The sequence below is a fragment of the Ascaphus truei genome, chromosome 21, assembly GCF_040206685.1.
Source record: "Ascaphus truei isolate aAscTru1 chromosome 21, aAscTru1.hap1, whole genome shotgun sequence".
Taxonomy (NCBI): Eukaryota; Metazoa; Chordata; class Amphibia; order Anura; family Ascaphidae; genus Ascaphus; species Ascaphus truei.
Genome location: NC_134503.1, coordinates 6,592,046 through 6,607,622, shown reverse-complemented (window position 1 = coordinate 6,607,622; position 15,577 = coordinate 6,592,046). Strand labels below are relative to the sequence as shown.

General features: G+C 50.1%; 1 protein-coding gene across 2 annotated transcripts in view; it reads left to right on the top strand.

Moving 5' to 3' along the window:
* Positions 1-13,688, top strand: part of DDX31 (DEAD-box helicase 31) — a 38,519-nt gene extending 24,831 nt beyond the window's left edge. For both annotated transcript variants that reach the window (XM_075578750.1, XM_075578751.1), the window contains exons 19-20: positions 3,282-3,462; positions 12,510-13,688. In XM_075578750.1, the coding sequence (XP_075434865.1) occupies positions 3,282-3,462; positions 12,510-12,639 (311 nt within the window). In that variant the 3' untranslated portion in view covers positions 12,640-13,688. The remainder of the gene's footprint in view (positions 1-3,281; positions 3,463-12,509) is intronic.
* Positions 13,689-15,577: the final 1,889 nt, after the last annotated feature.

Sequence of the window (15,577 nt, the reverse complement as noted above, 5' to 3'; positions counted from 1 at the left end):
TGCCGCTTGGCTTGCAAAGTGGACGGACCCCATTCATAAGGTGAGTGTGTACTTTCCAAGCACACAATCCCTGCCAGCTCTCAACCCAACACCCACCACACATGTACTTCTCAACACAACTTTATTTATATTTAAACACTGCCTTCTAATCGGGGCCCGAATGGTACTATGGTGTTCTGTTTCCCCTGGGGGAGGTTTCCATCGCCGGGATTTGGTGTTGTTTCTCCCCCACACGTGCCGCTCTGCGCCATGCCAGTAACAATGAGTCAATGACAAGGTGTTAGACAAATCCAGCCCTATTCACTCTGTGGCAGTGCTGCGCAAACTGGGGGGCGCGGGCGGTTATAGAGGTCCCGCGCTCTCCCCCCAGGCATTTAAATTAAATACCGGGGGACCGCGCAAAGCCTCTATAACACAGCGTCAAATGACGTCACGTTACCATGGCAATATGACGTCATTTGACGCCGGGGTCAAGCAGGGGGGGGGGGGGGGCGCGAGGCGCCGAGGAGAGCCGGCAGGGGTGCGCACGGGGAAAAGTTTGGCAACGTTCCAGTGATAGGAAGGTGTAGTATAGGTGAAGGTGTAGTATAAAACAAAAATCAATAACCAGTGCAAAATTCTGTGTAATTACCTAATACATAGCGGGTCCGTCACCTAATACACAGTGGGATCGTCACCTAATACACAGTGGGATCATTATAAGGGTTCATGTATGTAAACTTCTCAATGAATGGAGTTCTGGGGCCGATTTGTAGAACCTCCGGCTCTATTTGACCCCCGGGGGTTCCTTTCATATTTAGGGTAGTTGTAGGTATGCGCAAGGGGGGCGGCCAACTCCAGTCCTCAAGGGCTCCCCAACAGGTCACTTTTTTAGGATATCCCTGCTTCAGCACAAGTGGCTCAGTCTTTGCCTGGACCTCTAATTGAGCCATCTGAGCAGAAGCAGGGATATCCTGAAGACCTGTCGGTGGCCCCTGAGGACTGGAGTTGGCAGCCCCTGGTCTATGCCATACACTGTATGAATTCGCCATGTAAAACTCAGGAATGAAAGATGAGGGTTAGGACACTGAGCAGAACTGCTGTGTTGTGTGTGACTGTATTTTTGTGAGAAGCCCTTTATGCTCCGTCCACCTGCATGCTGCCCCTCTCCTCCTCCCCTACATCAATGCCATAGTCTTCACCACCAGGCTATGGTACGTCCGCATGCTGTTGATCGAGCCTGGGCCATGTGCCTCTCCCTCTAATAACAATATTGAGAGAGAGAGAGAGAATCTTTATTCCTAACACACGGCTTCCCAGGGACCAGGCAGCCAGCAGCTTCCAAAATGACACTTTTTACCTTCATTACTGTTCATAAACGCCAATATCCAGCGGCAGCAGCAGCAGATTACTGCTGAGCTCCCTGTAAGCCCTGCCTGTCAGAACAGGAAGCGGGGAGGGGAGCTACGGGCGCAAGGCTGAGAATGGGAGCACTGCGTGACTCACCTGTAGCCCCCCTGCACACAGGCTGACAATGCGGGGCCTGATGAAGGGGTGATAATGTGAAGGTCACCCGAATTTAGCAACTGGTTGTTAGAGGTTCAAAGAAGGGAATGCAGGACTCGCTCAATCTCTGTCTCATCAACAGTCTATATAATGGATATATATATATATATATATATATATCTCCATCAGGTTCCAATGAGTAAGGAAGAAGAACACATCTATTTATATTTTTAAGCCTGCGTGCTACGTCGTCTTCCTCGCTCCTTGGAACCTGGCGGAGTATATTTTCTATATGCCCTGTATGACGTGAGCACCTGCCAACATTGGCCTTGCTATATGTTCCCTAGGTGTGTGTGTGTGTGTTTTGTACACAAACGTATGATAAGAAGGGGACAGGCTCCTATGTGGAAAGATAGTTGTCTTTATTTCTCATCGTTTTGGCCGCACCAGGGAACCTTTCTCGAGGGCAGAGAGAGGCTCCTGTTGTGGAATAGGACATTTGGTGGTGGACGTTTTTGCCACGACTAAATCTCCGCTGGTGTATAGCTGCTACTCGCCTTGCCGCCGGGATCTGTCGCCACCGCCAAGGTAAGTCCCTAACCTTACCCTAAACACCCCTAATCTTAACCACTAACGCTACCCGTTACCCAAAAACTTAACCCTTTACTCTAAAGCCACTATCCTTAAGCCCCATACCGCTGAATGAATCCTTAAAGCAACTTACCAAATTGGCGTATCGGCCGCAGCTGAGCGTCCAGCAGCTGCGGCTCTGTCTGTAGCCGAACGCCCGCGGAGTCTTGGTCCCAGAGAGAACAGCAAGACCAAATGTCTGATTCTGTCCTGTTTGGTCGGAAACATTGAGAACTAAAGACAACTATGTGTGTGTGTGTGTGTGTGTGTGTGTGTGTGTGTGTGTGTGTGTGTGTGTGTGTGTGTGTGTGTGTGTGTGTGTGTGTGTGTGTATACACGCGTACTTCACCCAAACACAGCGGCAGGAAGGAGAGACCACACTGCAGATTACTGTTAACACACAGATTTATTAGAACATACTGTATCCATATTCATGACCAACGCTTCGGTCCATGCAGCGACCTTCATCAGGGCTTCTGCGCATACTCACTGCTATTTCTTGGTTTTATATAGATATATTCTTGTCATTTGTAGTGCTGATGTTATATATATTTATCTCACAAAGGTCAAAGGGTTCTGCAGCACTCTCTGGTAGCTATAAATCAAGTTTCATGCATCAACCAAAGGGTTGAACTAAATGTCCCTTTTTCAAGAGAATATATAGGTATTGCACTGTGTATTTTTGTCACATTGGAAGTAGCTTTGGGCATCTTTTTTTGTTTAACGCATCAGGCAAGCGTAAGGGGTCAGTACAAGAATGGGGGAGTGACGTTTCGGACCTCCCAGTCCTTTATCTAGCTCAGGAGCTAGATAAAGGACCAGGAGGTCCGAAACTTCGCTCCCCCATTCTTGTACTGACCCCTTATGCTTGCCTGATGCATTAAACCGGATTTATATCTACCAGAGAGTGCTGCAGAATCCTTTGACGTTTGTGCTATCTATTTCACTGCTGGATGTTGATCCCAGCTGCTCTGCAGGGTCCCTGATCTCAAGATAAGTCATGTATTCTTCCCTTTAACTTGTATGAATGCCCTGAACATCTTGTATTTGTGAAAGTTTAAATGACGTGATGAGCTGGACTCGGCTCCCTAACTCCTTCCCCAATAACGCAGTGTGTCTGTCCTGGCCGAGTCTCCGGGGTGTAACTATGCTCTGTCTTTCTCTAGCTCTGCAGTCCTATATTCGGTCATACGCAACCTACCCCAAAAGCCTGAAGCACATCTTCCACATCCGCTCACTGCACCTTGGCCACGTGGCAAAGAGTTTCGGTCTGAGAGACGCACCGCACAACCTCAGCCAACAGTTAGCAGGGAATCCAAAGAAGCAGAGCAAAGCCAAGCAGAGCAGGTAAGGGGCATTGTGTCTCCCAAGCAGGGCAGGTAAGGGGCATTGTGTTCCCCAAGCAGGGCAGGTATGGGGCATTGTGTTCCCCAAGCAGGGCAGGTAAGGGGCATTGTGTTCCCCAAGCAGAGGAGGTAAGGGGCATTGTGTCTCCCAAGCAGGGCAGGTAAGGGGCATTGTGTTCCCCAAGCAGGGCAGGTAAGGGGCATTGTGTCTCCCAAGCAGGGCAGGTAAGGGGCATTGTGTCTCCCAAGCAGAGGAGGTAAGGGGCATTGTGTTCCCCAAGCAGGGCAGGTAAGGGGCATTGTTTTCCCCAAGCAGGGCAGGTAAGGGGCATTGTGTCTCCCAAGCAGAGGAGGTAAGGGGCATTGTGTTCCCCAAGCAGGGCAGGTAAGGGGCATTGTGTTCCCCATGCAGAGCAGGTAAGGGGCATTGTGTTTCCCAAGCAGGGCAGGTAAGGGGCATTGTGTTCCCCAAGCAGGGCAGGTAAGGGGCATTGTGTTTCCCAAGCAGGGCAGGTAAGGGGCATTGTGTTCCCCAAGCAGAGCAGGTAAGGGGCATTGTGTTCCCCAAGCAGGGCAGGTAAGGGGCATTGTGTTTCCCAAGCAGGGCAGGTAAGGGGCATTGTGTTCCCCAAGCAGGGCAGGTAAGGGGCATTGTGTTCCCCATGCAGAGGAGGTAAGGGGCATTGTGTTCCCCATGCAGAGCAGGTAAGGGGCATTGTGTTTCCCAAGCAGGGCAGGTAAGGGGCATTGTGTTCCCCAAGCAGGGCAGGTAAGGGGCATTGTGTTCCCCATGCAGAGGAGGTAAGGGGCATTGTGTCTCCCAAGCAGGGCAGGTAAGGGGCATTGTGTTCCCCAAGCAGAGCAGGTAAGGGGCATTGTGTTCCCCAAGCAGGGCAGGTAAGGGGCATTGTGTTCCCCATGCAGGGCAGGTAAGGGGCATTGTGTTCCCCAAGCAGAGCAGGTAAGGGGCATTGTGTTCCCCATGCAGAGGAGGTAAGGGGCATTGTGTTCCCCAAGCAGGGCAGGTAAGGGGCATTGTGTTCCCCATGCAGAGCAGGTAAGGGGCATTGTGTTTCCCATGCAGGGCAGGTAAGGGGCATTGTGTTCCCCAAGCAGAGCAGGTAAGGGGCATTGTGTTCCCCAAGCAGAGGAGGTAAGGGGCATTGTGTTTCCCAAGCAGGGCAGGTAAGGGGCATTGTGTTCCCCAAGCAGGGCAGGTAAGGGGCATTGTGTTCCCCAAGCAGGGCAGGTAAGGGGCATTGTGTTCCCCAAGCAGAGGAGGTAAGGGGCATTGTGTCTCCCAAGCAGGGCAGGTAAGGGGCATTGTGTCTCCCAAGCAGAGCAGGTAAGGGGCATTGTGTCTCCCAAGCAGGGCAGGTAAGGGGCATTGTGTCTCCCAAGCAGAGCAGGTAAGGGGCATTGTGTTCCCCAAGCAGGGCAGGTAAGGGGCATTGTGTTCCCCAAGCAGAGGAGGTAAGGGGCATTGTGTTTCCCAAGCAGGGCAGGTAAGGGGCATTGTGTCTCCCAAGCAGAGCAGGTAAGGGGCATTGTGTCTCCCAAGCAGAGGAGGTAACGAAAAGAACGAACCACTGGGGACATCAGGAAATGTACAGTGTCGCTAATCTTCTGTCCCAATTTTATTTTCTGGAGCAAGGAAGTGAAAGGAATTGTCACATGTCAGAATGAGTTGTCACTTCAAAGGTCACTAATCCAGCCTTCCCCTTTTAATATTTGTTGGTAACCAAACTCCTGCAGTGTGGCAGAGGAAGAAGGGCATTGTTTAGGTGCAAACCTCCTGCATCGCACAGCCAGTGTTCTCTTTACACGGGAGCCGCAGACAATGTATCTCCCTCATGTCCGCTGCTAAACCTTTTAATCCATTGTCCCCTGTGTTCAGCAGTGGCTGGGGACAGGCCCGAGTCGCTCTCCCTGCTGTCTGTGACCCGCAGAGGCAGATGGATAACAGGACGGGAGTTTCTCACCCCCCCCCCCCCCCCCCCCCCCCGTGACTAGAGGGATTTATCAGGGGCTCCATTCAGGGAAGAATAGCGCGATTAGCAGATAAGGAGGCACGTCACGTAGCGTGGGGCTGGCTTTCATGCCTGCCAAGCTCAGCATGGAGCTTCGGAGTGAAAGGCAAGAGGTGTGTCATGAGATTACGTTGAGGAGAGATACTGGGACCATGGGCAGGCTCCGTGTACCTCCGCAGGACTCTCCATAATAACGGGGAGCGTTCCCATAACAGAATTTGGGGAGGGCTCCTGGGAAGCGTGACCATGTTGAATTTCCTTTTGTTAGAGATTAAAAGGGATAATTTAAAGATCGTTTAGAGCACAACCTTCCTGCTGAATGCTAAATCACATGGGTGAGCCCTGTTTGTCAGCGGAGAGCTTAGCACACGACAAAAGCAGGTTGGGAAAACACCAGAGATCAGAACAGCGGCCAGTTCCCAATTTCCCATATTAGGACGATCTGTCACCTCTATCGTCTCTTCCTAATGTTTAAAATCTTGATGCTCGCCCCATTGGGCCTAGATATTTGGGGATGGTAATTAATGTGGTAGAGTGTATTAATTATGTACACCTAGTTTAATTACAGGTTGCCATAGTTACAATTTAAAAAAAAAAACTGGGGATTTAAATGTAGATTTTTAAGGCTTATTGTCCAAGAAAACCCCAAGAAAACTGCCCAGTGATGACGTTAACTCCCGCAGTGCTGGACAGGGGTTCCATATTTGCTTTCCCAGAGGTTGCAGCGGCTTAAAGATATGAGCGTGGCTGTACCCGATTTTATAAAAACAGAATGGGAGACGGTTTAGTTAACGAAACACTTTATTCATTAAAAAAAAAAAAAAAGAAAACTGGAACTCTGGGAGTTCAGGATCAGACGCGCCAGCCTCCCGCCCCCTGTCTGAGACGGGAGACGGATCTCCGTGTCAGGGAGAAGAATAAGCGCGGCTCTTGCAGAGTCCTCTTCTGCGTACGGCCGCGCCGATTATCAAGCGAGACCCACAAAGAGGGGGTAGGGCAGGGCAGCTCCCGCCACCTCCCAAAATAATCTCATGTCATGCCCTGTCACGGATGAAAGGAAAGCGGGTTAAACCCCCAATTAAAAAGAGACTTGAGTGTCGTGTGGGGGGGGGGGGATAAGCTGAACATCTTGTTCGTAATGATGATGATCCCTATGGCTGCCCTTGCCTGTCAGGGCTGCATGTGTTCAGGGTGCAGAAGGTCGGTTAGGGCGTCCCCAAAGGGATCCCAAAGTTTACCGGTGCGCCAGTCTCTCAGCCAACACTCTGTTAGCAAATGTTCAGAGAATACCCCTCAGGCAGCCAAATGGTTAACACAGGGGTGCTCAACTCTGGTCCTCAAGACACCTCCCCCCCCCCCAACAATTCAGGTTTTAAGGATATCCCTGCTTCACAGGTGGCTCAATCAGTTGCTCAGTCTTCGATTGAGCCACCTGTGCTGAAGCTGAGACTGATTGAGCCCCCTGTGCTGAAGCTGGGACTGATTGAGCCACCTGTGCTGAAGCTGGGACTGATTGAGCCCCCTGTGCTGAAGCTGAGACTGATTGAGCCCCCTGTGCTGAAGCTGGGACTGATTGAGCCCCCTGTGCTGAAGCTGGGACTGATGGAGCCCCCTGTGCTGAAGCTGGGATATCCTTAAAACCTGACCTGTTGTGGGGTTATGAGGACTGGTGATGACAAGCCCTGGATTAACCCTTTCTCGCGCAAAATGTATGTTATTATTTCAAATAGTGCAGACCCAGGCGCGAAATACAGGGGAACACACAGTCCCTGCGAGTTCCGAACCCAAACCCCCCGCACCATGAATACCTGTGTCTAATGGAGCGCTCCTGGGATAGTGACCTCCTGTATAGAACTACAGACAAAAGTCCCCAAAGCTGCACCCAATAGTTACACACGTCTGTCTCTCTTATAAACAAGGGGCATTTAGTCCAATTCTTTGATCCAAGCGTTTTTACGCCTGTGCCCATGCCAATGTACCTCCTTTTACAGGTCCGATCACTACCTACAAACCCTGTCTTTACCTCTGATGGAGGGAGAAAGGCCTTTAATAGACTGTTCATTCACAGGTGCATAGCAAGAGCTGCTATTTAAAAGTGGGCTGAGGGAGGTTAAAACCAGGGAAATATGTTACAGAAAGGGGGGTGGGGGGAGAGAACATTTGGGAGAGGGGCGTCCCTGCTCTGAAGAGCTTGATATCTAAAGATCACTAAAGAGGGGGATTTGCAGAGGCAGTGGGAATACATGAGGGTGTGCTGGATCATAGCGTGTTTTTTTAGGAGAGTGTATCTGGCGTGTACAGTAAGACCAGGACGTCCGAGTCTCGTGTATATGCAAGAACATGCACTTCCTGCATTTCAAAGCCAGCATGGACAGCAGCCAGGCACAGGGGGAGGCAGTGAGGACAGACTCTAACCAGTTATCCAAGGTGTTTCTATAACACATTGCTGTTTGTCTGACCGAAGGGGATCTAAACCAGGTCCTGGTGTATTCGCTATGGCAGGGGGTGCCAACTCCTGTTCTCAATGGCCACCAACAGGTCAGGTTTTAAGGATATCCCTGCTTCAGCACGGCTGGCTCAATCAGTGCATGAAGCAGCTTCTTCAGCAAGTGGTTGTAATCTTACAGCAATTACTGGATCAGTACCACCCTGCGGTGCTGCTGCCTGCAGAGGTGGCCCAGCTGTGTTGGGAGGGTCCGTACAGAGTGAGGGATGTTTGGGTTGGTTGCTGGTAGGTGACACAGGTGTGAGGTCAGGACAAAAGGTCACCGTGGAGTCCCTCTAATCACCTTGTTACTGGGGAGGCACCTCCGGAGCACAGGAAGGGAAAGGGGGCAGGAAGCAGCCTGTAATTGCCCCGCAGGCATCTGAAACCGGCAACGCTTAGGATAACAGGATAAGCCGCGTTGGATCAGAGCGTTAATTAACCCTTTCACACAGGGGAGAAAGAAAAGGTGCAATAAAGCAGGGCTGGTTTGGTAATAATCCCTGGTGGCATCCTATTAACCCAGGGGGTTTCAACACCCTCCAACAGGTCAGGTTTTGAGGATATGTCTGCTTCAACACCAGTGGCTCAATCAGTGGCTCAGTCTTCTAGCCACTAACAACCAAGTAATATCACTAAGGGGGATATTACTGTGACAAAATCCACTGACATTGGAAATGCATTCAATGATTACTTTGTGGGGTGTGCTACAAACTTATTAGAGAAACGCAACCCAAACCACAAATATGAACCTCGTTCTGAAAGTACCCTTATAGCCCCACCATCTCCCAACACTGCTCACAATTTTCAATTTGCCCCAGTATCTGAAGAGGAGATTACACAAGCACTCAAATTTAAACTAAACAGCCAATGTGGACCCGACTTACTGCAATCTAAGTTCCTAAAACTTGGTGCCCCAGGCATTGCCAAACCAATTGCTTCCATAGTCAACTCTATCCTGTCTGCAGGCCATATCCCTAACACCTGGAAAACTGATAGAGTTGTCCCAATCTTCAAAAGTGGGGACAAAAACACTGTCTCAAACTACAGGCCAATCTCTCTTCTTCCAATTCTATCCAAAGTCCTGGAAAAATGTTTTCACTCCCAATTAAGCGATTACTACACCAAGACAAATTTCCCTAGCCAATTCCAATCTGGCTTTCGCCCCAAACACTCCACGGTAACTACCCTGCTTAAAGTTTGCAATGAGATCCAGTGTGGAATGGAACTGAGACAACTCACTGGTGCAGTATTCCTAGATTTTGCAAAGGCTTTTGACACTGTTGATCATGTTATCCTGCTTAACAAACTCCAGTGCTCTGGTAAAGGGAAGCATGCTTTATAACTGGGTTCATTCTTACCTATCGGGTAGGTTCCAACATGTGTCTATCTCGGGCTCTAACTCCAACCCCCTGGATATCACCTGTCTCTATTCTAGGGCCCCAATTCTTCTCAGTGTTCATCAATGCTCTTCCCACAGCTTGTAAGGGATCTTCAATACATGTATGCAGATGACACAATCTATATGCACTAAGGGCCTCATGCAGAGAGCAGCGCTAGAATAAATTGGAGAGTTTAAGAAAAAGTAGCTTTAATGGAGAGTTTTATTCTCCATATGCAGAAATGGGCGAAATCCGCTATTTTTAGCATTACTGCATGTGGAGAATTGTAAATGAGGAGATGCGCGCAGCTGAAAGGGAGAAAAAAAAATTGCGCAATTTTTTATTTTTTTTTTCCCTATAGCCGGCGAGCTCCTGCTTCTTGCCAACTTTAGTTGGCGGAGAAAATTGACGAAAATCGCGCCAAAAACAGCCGCTAGATGGCGAGCGCGCCTTTCTGAATTTGGATATTTTTCAGACTGGCGAGATGTAGTTTCTCGCCAGCCGCGCGGCGAGATTTTCAAATAGAAAAAAAAAATGGCGCTTTTTTCCTACCTCGCCATTTTCGGCTGTTTTTAGCGCGATTTTCGCCGGAAAATGGCGAGATTGTTAATAGCGCTGCTCTCTGCATGAGGCCCATAGTCCTAGCCTCTCCGACCTTCAACACATACTTCAGTCTGACTTTTTGAGACTTGAAAATTGGATTTCCCAAAACAAACTGTTTTTAAAAACAAATAAAGTGACTTGCCCAAGGTCACACGGAGCTGACACCGGAATTGGGCCAGAATTGAGCCAGACTCCCCTGCTTCACACTCTGTTATTGTTATCAGTCACTGTCTTTACTCGCTGAGCCGCTCCTCCAAATCTTACTCCAGTAGCCGGGGTGCCTGAACTATCTGCGTGTATCTGAATTGGACTATCTCTTTTATTACCCAATTTTCCTGACCTCTATCCATCATTGGCTACACCTAGTACACATATATTCAATAGAATGGAACAAAATACTGAATACTGTATTATAACAAAATACTGAAATTATAAGAAGTATTGTAAGTACAGCTAAACCCCGTTATAACGCGGTCCTCGGGGTCCACCCCGAGACCACCGCGTTACTAACGGGGTCGCGCTAATTTAAAAAAAAAATGGCCGCCGCATCAGTGCATATTTACCCCGCGGTCCCGGCTTCCCCCTGTCACCGCGTGACAGGAGATGGGAGGGGGGATTCCCCTCCGGCTTCAGCTTCCCCTGTCACCGCGTGACAGGAGATGGGAGGGGGGATTCCCCTCCGGCTTCAGCTTCCCCTGTCACCGCGTGACAGGAGATGGGAGGGGGGATTCCCCTCCGGCTTCAGCTTCCCCTGTCACCGCGTGACAGGAGATGGGAGGGGGGATTCCCCTCCGGCTTCAGCTTCCCCTGTCATCGCGTGACAGGAGATGGGATTCCCCTGCGGTCCGGCTCCCCCCCGCCGCAGCACAGGGCCCTCGCGCCGCAATACAGGGCCCCCTGGCCCTGCCGTAGCGCAGGGTCGTCCTGCCCCCCCCCCCCCCCCATGCCCCCCCGCGCTGCACCGGGCCATCCCACCAGCCCCCGCAGCATCGGGGGCCCCCGCAGCCATCATCCCCCTCCACCGCAGCACCACCCCCACCGGCACGCCCCCCCCCTGCAGCCACATGCCTCACCAATCATCCCCAAGGTAAGGCTGATTTATGTATATGTGTAGGGTGTGTGTGTGTGTGTGTGTAGTGTGTGTCAGTGTGAGCAGTGTGTGTGCAGTGTGCAGTGTGAGCAATGAGCAGTGTGTCAGTGTGTGCAGTGTGAGCAATGAGCAGTGTGTCAGTGTGAGCAATGAGCAGTGTGTGTCAGTGTGAGCAGTGTGTGTGCAGTGTGAGCAATGAGCAGTGTGTCAGTGTGTGCAGTGTGAGCAATGAGCAGTGTGTGTGTAGTGTGAGCAATGAGCAGTGTGTGCAGTGTGAGCAATGAGCAGTGTGTGTGCAGTGTGAGCAATGGTCAGAGTGTGCAGTGTGTGTGCAGTGAGTGTGTGCAGTGAGTGTGTGCAGTGAGTGTGTGCAGTGTGCAAACGGGAGCCACGGGAAAACCGCGTTATAACCGAATTGCGGTATAGCAAGGCGCGTTATAACGGGGTTTAGCTGTACTTGACTAACAAACATACACTTATTAGAATATAATTGACACTCTTGCTTAGCACGACTCCAGCTCTGGTCCTGTGGTTTCCCCAGTGTGTAACTCCCAGTTCCAGCACGGGGTGCCCCATTACTAAGTTAACCCCTTCCGGGCTAGTGTTAACCCAACTAACCGCTTTCATTAGCATGGATCTCCATTATATGGTGCTATGAGGGACTGCCTCTTTAAAGTCTAATAGCAGACAGGTCGCTCACTCAGTCACTGCTTCAACACAGGTGGCTCAATCAGTGGTTCAGTCTTCGACTGAGCCACCTGTGCGGTTTATTGATCCACCTGTGCGGAAGCCGGGATATGCTGAAAACCTGACCTGTTGGTGGCTCTTGAGGACTGGAGTTGGTCACCCCTAGCTTATTCCAATGCGGTAGGGATGGGGTTAATCCAGAATGACTGAGTCTGTACAAACTGGTTTTCATTTGATCATATGTGGAGAGAGAGCGAGAGAGATCCTTTTTATTTCTCCTGGGTTGCTCTCGCTTTCTTTCATATCTCCAGCTCGCGTCACATGCCGGTTGCGTGTGCACAGAACACAGTATCCCTTTGATATCGCGTCCCCTTCTGTAGAGCAGAATCGGCTGATGTGCCGAGCAGAACATTCCATTAAAGGGGAAGTCCTCCCCCAGAACAGAGCGGAGTTGCAATCAAGGAAAGGTCCAGGTGGCCCCGTTTCTAATGTCCATCACTTGACCTGTGAGGTTGTAAGACCTCTGCACACTAGGTATTCACTCTTCTGTTGGCCTACTACAAGGTATCACAACCTACAATGAATCCAACGCCTGTCTCATTACTATAGGTGTAATAGCTTTTCAGATGGAGACCCATCCAGTGTGGCTTGACCTATGGATCTATTGATGGCAGCGAAGGGGGTTAATGACGGTGTCATGTTATCTTCTCTTCAGTTGGGGGAGCAGCCCACTCTAGAAGATCTAAACCAGGTTCTCCTTCTATTTTACAGGACCGATGGGCGCAAGAAGATGGGGGGGAAGCAGCGTTTGTCGGACCTGCTGCGCTCGGAATACTCCAGCGGGTTTGCCCCCAAGGCCAAGAGAGCCAGAGCTGCTGGGAGCGAGGAGGAGCAGACGTGAGCAGCGGAGAGGCAGAACCCAGGAGAGGAGCAAGCCCAACGGCATCTGGGACTACACCCTGCAGCGACCATGAAATATACACATAACTAGTACCCCAGCTCGTGCTGCGCTGGGCACACGGGATTCCAACTGCACATGTACAAAGCCCTCTGTGCTGCAGAGAGAAGAACACGGGAATGGGGACGCCATGAATTTGTGATACAAACGTCTGTGCACCTTCAGTACGGCAATCGCACAATTATCCTTGTACCTTCTCCCTTACAGGTGTCGCTGGCGCACTGCAGCAGCTGTGCCCATTGGGCGTGGGAATGTTGCTCCATGGCTGGGGCAGATTTTAAGGCTGTCACTGTAACTCTCTGCAGATCATCATGGGGTGTATTTATCTCCCAAGTCATGGGTTCTCCACTCCAGTCCTTCTTAGCCCACCAACAGGTCAGGTTTTCAGGATATCCCTGCTTCAGCACAGGTGGCTCAATCAGTGGTCAGTGACTGAGCCACTGATTGAGCCGTCTGTGCTGAAGCTGGGATGTCCTTCAAACCTGACCTGTTGGGGGGGACTTGAGGACGAGTTGAGAACCCCTGTCCCAAGTGCAAACCAAAACCACTGCAGAAAACAACATAGGATTTATTAAAGGTAATTCGGTGCTGTTTTTTTGGGCTCCACTTTGCAGTCAGGAGATTTTTAATATATAGACCTTTTTTATGTTCCATAAACCTCCAGCAACGAAACTGAGCTAAGACTTCAATCTTTGTCCGTTCCTTTTTGCCAGCGGGGTGAAAGTGAGCTCTTGGTACCAAGCACACACCAGGGGCAGTGCTGCTTACACGGACCTCGTCCACCAAACTAAACATCACGGTTGAAGACTGATTTGGCAACATGGAGAATCCTTAGTGGGGATTAGGGCTGAATCTAGGAGCCCCCTTTCTTTGTCCTCTTTAACTCTTCCCATGCTGGAAGGTGCACTGCTGACCCTTCACACACCAAAGGGGGTTACATGTATTTGTTAAACGTATACGATGGCCGATCAATAAACTGAGACCGATTCCCACCACTGGCCTCTGATTCCTACACAGTTTTGTCCTGCATTGTTCCCCTATAGAAGGAGCCCTCTCAGCGTATGTAATCCTAAATTCCCCTCCCGTCTTATCTCGGTTGGGGTCCTTTGTTCCACATTGGAACCATCACTGGGAGTTTCCCTTCGTTCCCTTATTTTTGGAAATGAAAGAGCCGAGCCCATGCGGATGTCACCGGGCGGTGGGGTCCCCCTCTCGTGTTACATTTCTTTGTTATTGGTTGTGTTACATTGAAACGGGTTCAGTGGGACGCGCCTTGCTGGGTAGGGTCTCAAAGCAATGACTTGGCAGTCCCTGTAACGGAAAGGGGTTACATCCTTGGGTGCATTCGAGAATAGCAAAAAGTGACACACTGCGAGTGCTCATTTGCATGTCATTACCCAGAATCCCTGGCTGCAATTGAAGCATTGTATGCCAAGTGACTTTGGGGAAAGGCAGGGTTGTGTACCTGTCAGAGATGTGTGTGGGGGTTATAGCCTTGCTGTATGCCAGGGGTGGCCAACTCCAGTCCTCAAGGGTCACCAGCAGGTCAGATTTTCAGGATATCCTGCTTCAGCACAGGTGGCAGTCATTGAGCCACTCGTGCTGAAGCAGGGATATCCTGAAAACCTGAGCTGTTGGCTCTTGACTGGCGATGGCCACCCCTGCTGTATGGGTTTTTGAAACTTTTTTGCTCGACATAACCTTGATCGTTGTTTATTCTGTATTGCGCACGTTATCCAAGCAGCGAAGGTGAATGTATACAAAGAATCAAGAGCACAGGGATCGGTAGTGGGACCACCGGTTTAATTACCCCTTTGTGCCAGAGTAATACCTTCCTGTCCCCACTGGCACTCAAGTGGTCAATGTGGCTTTGAGACCACTTCTCTAGACCAGGGGGGCTCAACTCCAGTCCTCAGGTCAGATTTTAAGAATATCCCTTCTTCAGCACAGGTGGCTCAATCAGTACCTGCTTCAGCACAGGTGGCTCAGTCTTTGATTGAGCCACCTGTGCGAAAGCTGGGATATCCTCAAAATCTGACCAGTTGGGGGTTCTTGAAGACTGGAGCCCCCCCTGCTCTAGATTTCACATGAGGAGTCCTCGAAGCTTTAAGTACCCGTTTTATAGGAAACGGTATTTATTTGTATGAAGCTCAAAAAATGCACTTAAGAAACTCTAAGGAAGATGCACACTGAAAATTAGTCCACGTACCAAGTTGCTTTGCACTGACTGACTGACTCCTAGGGGCCTATGCAGAGAGCAGCGCTTTTTAAAATTGGAGAGGGGAATAAAAAGTAGGTTTAATGGAGAGTTTTATTCTCCATATGCAGAAATGGGCGAAATCCGCTATTTTTAGCATTACTGCATGTGGAGAATTGTAAATGAGGAGATGCGCGCAGCTGAAAGGGGGAAAAAAAAAAATCGCGCATTTTTTTTTTTCCCCCTATAGCCGGCGACCTCCTGCTTCTTGCCAACTAGGCGGAGAAAATTGACGAAAATCGCGCCAAAAACACCTGCTAGATGGCGAGCGCGCCTTTCTGAATTCAGATACTTTTCAGACTGGCGAGATGTAGTTTCTCGCCAGCCGCGCGGCGAGATTTTGAAATAGAAAAAAAAAATGGCGTGTTTTCCCTAGCTCGCCATTTTCAGCTGTTTTTAGCGCGATTTTCTCCCGGAAAATGGCGAGATTTCAAATAGCGCTGCTCTCTGCATGAGGCCCTTAGTGCTTTTATCTTGCAGTTTGGGGAGTGAAGAGCAGAGGCGTTTCCCAGCGCACATATAATGGGACGAATTCAATGCTGCTTCCCTTGCCATCATTCCCCTTGCCTCTCTGCCAAAGGATGCAGGCCAAACAGAAAGCTCTTGATTTAACAAGTTTCTTCA